Source organism: Dipodomys ordii, unplaced genomic scaffold (assembly GCF_000151885.1).
Source record: "Dipodomys ordii isolate 6190 unplaced genomic scaffold, Dord_2.0 Scaffold45, whole genome shotgun sequence".
Lineage (NCBI taxonomy): Eukaryota > Metazoa > Chordata > Mammalia > Rodentia > Heteromyidae > Dipodomys > Dipodomys ordii.
In genome coordinates this window covers 8,628,379-8,634,277 of record NW_012267261.1, presented here as the reverse complement: position 1 = coordinate 8,634,277, position 5,899 = coordinate 8,628,379, and the positions used below count along the sequence as shown (strand labels likewise).

Below are 5,899 nucleotides of genomic sequence, written 5' to 3'. Positions count from 1 at the left end.
AAAAAAAAAAAAAACAGAAGTGGAGCTATGACTCAAGTTGTATGTAGAATGCTAGACTTGAGCATGAAAGATCAGGGACAGAGCCCAGGCCCAGGCACAAAAACAAAAACAAAAGTTATTTTTGTAGTCACTACTACTTTAAATGTAAAAGTGAACATGAATATCAATGAGACTGAATTATGGGAGAGTTTATTGTGTGCTCCATTCATATAAAGTACTTGATAAGAATTTTCACACTTCATCTCTGTAATAGCCTTATGGGATTATAAGCACTATTTGGAGGTAGGCAGAAGCTTAGGGACATAAAGTAATTTGCTCAGGTTCACATAGCTAATTCTGGGCTAAGATGCCAATGAAGCAATTGCTTGCTCTTTTTTTTTTTCTTTTTGTGGTGCTGAGGTTGAACCAGGACCTTGCACATGCTACATATGCACTCTACCACTGAATTACATCCCTAGCCCTAAACTGCTTTCTTTTGACATATCACAATGAAACCCTTTATTTTGAACAATTTTTATACACTGATTTTTTTAAAAAAGGCTAAATAAAATTTCATAGGAATGTTGAGGGCTGAAAATATAATTCAGATCATCAGCATATAGATTCAAAAGAGGTAAGAAATACTTAAGGCTTAGCTCTGATGCTCACCAACTTAAAGACTCAAAGATGAGGAGGTTCCAACAAAGGGTACGAAAATAGATAAGCTAGAAGGTGAAAGACAGTAGTATGAAATCAAGTGTAGTAAATATTCCTAGAGGACAGAAAAGTCTAATATGCTGTGGACTACACTGAAAACTGTTCATGAGATTGAGAATACAATGCCTTTGCTGTCTATCTTCCCCAACCAGAATACAAGTCTGCCAAGTCCCAGACTTACAAAACAAAAAAGCAGGGCTTAGTGGTATTTACCTAGCATGCATGAAACCCTGGGTTTGAATCCTTAGTACCACTTACACAGAAAAGCCAGAAGTAGATCTATGGCTCAAGCCCTGAGCAAAAGAAGCTCAGGGACAGCACCCAGGCCCTTAGTTTAAGCCCCAGGACTGGCAGGGGGAAAAAAAAAATAGCATGGCTGATGTGGCTTAATGGTAGAGTGCTTACCTAGCATGCATGAAGCCCTGGGTTCAATTCCTCAGTACCATATAAACAGAAAAAGCCAGAAGTGGCACTGTAGCTCAAGTGGTAGGGTGCTAGACTTGAGCTGAAGACCTTAGGGACAGTGCCCAGGCCCCGAGTTCAAGCCCCATGACTGACCAAAAAAAAAAAAAAGCAAAACTAAGCAAATCCAGAGATTTTTCCAAGAATACAAAGACACTGAACAACGGTATTTTTCATCCTGATTTAGTGACAAAGAATTTATTTAATAACTGTGCTATGAAAAAGACTAAGAAACAAGATTAAAATCCCTATTTAATGCCATTTACAAAAATAAATTCCCAAAAGATGTCAGGAAAAATGACAGGGAAAGATCTCTGAAACTTCCTCCATGAGAACAATGAGAATACTAGCCAAATTGGCCAAATCATTTTTTCAGGAATTTGAAAATAAAGTTTTCAACCATTTAGGAAGCATTTATTTATGAAAAGTAGAGCAGATGAATCTCATCAAGACCAGCAAATTGGGCTGGAAAGGTGGCTCAGTGGTAGAGTGCTTGCCTTGCATGCAGGAGGCCCTGGGTTCAATTCCTCAGCACACATAAGCAGAAAAAAGCCGGAAGTGGCGCTGTAGCTCAAGTGGTAGAGTGCTAGCCTTGAGCTGAAGAGCTGAAGGACAGTCCCCAGGCCCAGAGTTCAGGCCCCACGACTGACAAAAAAAAAAAGACCAGCAAATTGTGTCCCCAATGCCATCTCTCCAATTTCATGGCAATTTGGAAAACTGACAACTTAACAAATTAAAACTAACACACACCACAATTTCACCCGGCAACCACTGGAGATTAAGAAACAATCTAATACATCCAACTGGTCCTACACAAGAAGCACTATTTAGATTGAAGGATACAAAAAGGTAAAAGCAAAGCAATAAAAATTTATACTATTTAAAGCCAGGTGTGGTAGTTTATACCTGCAATTCCAGCATTTAGAAGGCAAAGAATCAAAAATTCAAGGCCAACCTAGGATACAAAGCCAGACCTTATCTCAAAAACAACCAAAGATGCAGTCTGTGGCTCACACCTGTAATCCAAACTATTTAACAAGCCGAAACCTGAAGGATTGAGTTTTAAAGTTAGCCCAGGTAGAAGTCTTTGAAATTCCAACCCTAATAGCCAGCAAAATAATGGATTGAAGACATGGCTCAAGTAGGAGAGTACCAGCTGATCAACAAGTCAAGTGAGGTTCTGAGGCCCTGAATTTAAGCTCTTAGGGGCAGTATATACATACATAAAGGCTGGGAAGGTGGCTCAGTGGTAGAGCGCTTGCCTTGCACGCATGAGGCCCTGGGTTCGATTCCTCAGCACCATATAAGCAAAAAGAAAAGCGCCGGAAGTGGCGCTGTGGCTCAAGTGGTAGAGCACTAGCCTTGAGCTGAAGAGCTGAGGGATCGCGCACAGGCCCAGAGTTCAGGCCCCACTTCTGGACCCCCAAAAAACAAAAACCAAATACATACAAACATACATACACATACACACACACACATGCATGTGTTATATTCTGTAACTAGAACTATTCTGTAACCAGTACTCAAAGTAGGAATGTAAGTGGCTGTACTAACAAGATAAAATAGACTTCTAACACAACTGTTATTACAAAGAAAAAGAGTTCATAATAATAAAATTCAAATAGCTGTAAGAATTAATGTATCCTACAAAAAGAATCCCAAAATACAGAAATGAAAAATAAATTTGGAGCCAGGTGCTGGTGACTCACACTTATAATCCTAGCTACTCAGAAGGCTGTGATTTGAGGATCAAGGTTCAAAACCAGCTCGGGCATGAAAAGTCCATGAGACTCTTATCTCCAATAAACCACCAGAAAACTGGAAGTGGTGCTGTGGCTCAAGTTGTAGAGTGCTCGCCTTGAGCTGAAGAGCTAAGGGACAATGCCCAGGCCCAGAATTCAAGCCTGACACCAACCAAAAAAAAACAAACAAACAAAAATCGGGGGGATTAGGGGAGAGGGAAAGTGGGAGGAGGTAACAATGTACTCATTACCTTCTGTATGTCACCTTAAGAATAAAATTAACTTTAAATAATAAATATGGGCTGGGAATTTGGCTTAGTGGTAGAGTGCTTGCCTAGCATGCATGAGGCCCTGGATTCAATTCCTCAGTATCACATAAACAGAAAAAGCCAGAAGTGCTGCAGCGACTCAAGTAGTAGAGAGTGCTAGCCTTGAGCAAAAGAAGCCCAAGGACATTGTCCAGGCCCTGAGTTCAAGCCCCAGGACTGGCAAAATAAATAAACAAATAAATAAAATTTAAAAAATAATAATAATAAATTCAGGTGACCAAAAAGAAGTGTACTTGTTATCTGATTTATAACTTCTTTGTACATCACCCTTACAATAACAATAAAATCTAAAAAGCTCATAGAATTCACAAAATTTATAGATCATGAAAATAACAATTTGCCTTGTGAAGGTTAAAATGTGTTTGTGACTTTAAGTATCACTCTACTCCACAATATCATGAAATATGTGAAATTTATGTAATTACCTAATCTCAATAAAAAAGGGTTAAAAATAAATTCTGAATGGATTAAAGCTCTGAATAGAACAAAAAGTCAAATAGTAATTTACAAAAAAAAATGGCAAATACTTTCATAGGTTCAGGAATATATATAATCTTTTTTTGGGGGGGTCAGTCGTGGGGGCTGAACTCTAGGCCTGGGCACTGTCCCTCAGCTCTTCAGCTCAAGGCTAGCACCCTACTACTTAAGCCACAGCACCACTTCCAGCTTTTTTCTGCTTATGTGGTGCTCAGGAATTGAACCCAGGGCCATGCATGCAAGGTAAGCACTCTACCACTGAGCCAAATTCCCAGCCCAGGATATATATAATCTTAATAAAGGAAAATAGATTAATTTAATGAAATAAAAATTTTATGTTCCTGGGGCTGGGAAGGTAGCTCAGTGGTACAGCACTTGCCTTGCATGCATGAGGCCCTGGGTTCAATTCCTCAGCACCACATAAGCAGAAAAAAAAAAGCCGGAAGTGGCGCTGTGGCTCAAGCGGTAGAGCGCTAGCCTTGAGCTGAAGAGCTGATGGACAGCGTCCAGGCCCAGAGTTCAGGCCCCACAACCGGACCCCCCCAAAAAAATTTATGTTTCTATACAGCGAAAAATGATCAATGAAGTAAAAAGATCACTTGTTGGAAGAAATATATGCAACAAACATGAAACAAGAGTATCTCTATCATTATCTTGCCCATGTAATTGTAACCCCTCTGTACAGTATTTTCACAATAAAAAATAAATAAAAATTAAAAATGTAAAATAAAATAAAATAACAAGAGTATCTCTAATTTGTAAAGAACACATACCAAGTAAATAAAAAAGTAAACTAAACTAGCCGGGTGTCAGTGGCTCAAGCCAGTAATCCTAGCTACTCAGGAGGCTGAAATCTGAGGATCGAGGTTCAAAGCCAGCCCCGGCAGAAATTCTGTGACAATCTTATCTCCACTCAGAAAACTGGAAGAGGTACTGTGGCTCAAGTGGTAGAACCCTCACCTTGAGCTGAAGAGCTGAGGGACAGCTCCCAGGCCCAGAGTTCAAGCCTACACCAAAAAAAAAAAAGATAAAAGATTAGCCAAAGAGGAGCTGGGAAGGTGGCTCAGTGGTAGAGCGCTTGCCTTGCATGCATGAGGCCCTGGGTTCGATTCCTCAGCACCACATAAGCAAAAAGAAAAAAGCTGGAAGTGGCGCTGTGGCTCAAGTGGTAGAGTGCTAGCCTTGAGCTGAAGAGCTGAAGGACAGCGCCCAGGCCCAGAGTTCAGGCCCCACGACCAGACTCCAAAAAAAAGATTAGCCAAAGAAAACAGGCCAGGTGCCAGTGGCTCACGCCTATAATCCTAGCTAATCAGGAGGCTGAGATCTGAGGATCACAGTTTGAAGCCAGCCCAGGCCAGAAAATGTGTGAAACTCTTATCTCTAATTAATCACCAGAAAACCAGAAGTGGTGCAAGTGGTAGAGCACTGGCCTTGAGCTGAAGAGCTCAGAGACAGTGCACAGAGTTCAAGATCCACAACCAACAACAACAACAAAAAAGTACAAGAATAATAATGAAAAAGAAAATACCTGTAATTAAAAGGTGGGAGCCCATCTGCAAATCTTGATGTTAGAGGGTTTCCATTTTGATCATGGTAGAATGCAAACAGCCCAGCAGAGAAACCCTGTAAGAAGTTCAAAACACCTGGTGAACACATGAAATCTGACTACATAGACTATACAGGTGCTACCACAGGAAGGCGCCATGCCAATACATCCCCAGGGCTTCTCATACATGGCATATAGATGAACAATTGAGTTGCTAAAGTCTTGAATTCTAACTACTCAGTTTAGATATTTTAATGGGTTTGTCCAAAATGTCGTATATATTGTGAAAATATTAGAACCAATATTGCACTACAATGATACTTACAGGCAATCTTGAGTTTTAAAACCTTGTATAATGAAGCACCCTAAGTGTTGTGTTTTTACTTCTTCTGTCTACTTTTAGGTTATTTTAGCATTCTTCCCTCAGGTATCATTTCTGAATGCTGCATCAAAGAGTTGGAATGGTGAAAGCAGTACATTAAATTTCACAACCAAGTCCAGAACATTATTAATTTTTTTTGGGGGGGGGTGGTCAGGTCATGGGGCCTGAAATCTGGGCCTGGGCGCTGTCCCTCAGCTCTTCAGCTCAAGGCTAGCACTCTACCACTTGAGCCATAGTGCCACTTCCAGCTTTTTTCTTTTTGCTT

The 5,899-nt window shown here is 40.4% G+C and overlaps 1 protein-coding gene across 1 annotated transcript in view; it reads right to left on the bottom strand.

The window, feature by feature from the left end:
* Lmln (leishmanolysin-like (metallopeptidase M8 family)) overlaps nt 1-5,899 on the bottom strand; it is a 58,196-nt gene that overhangs the window by 26,492 nt on the left and 25,805 nt on the right. The window contains exon 8 of the mRNA XM_013019318.1: nt 5,235-5,329. Within this exon, the coding sequence (XP_012874772.1) occupies nt 5,235-5,329 (95 nt within the window). The remainder of the gene's footprint in view (nt 1-5,234; nt 5,330-5,899) is intronic.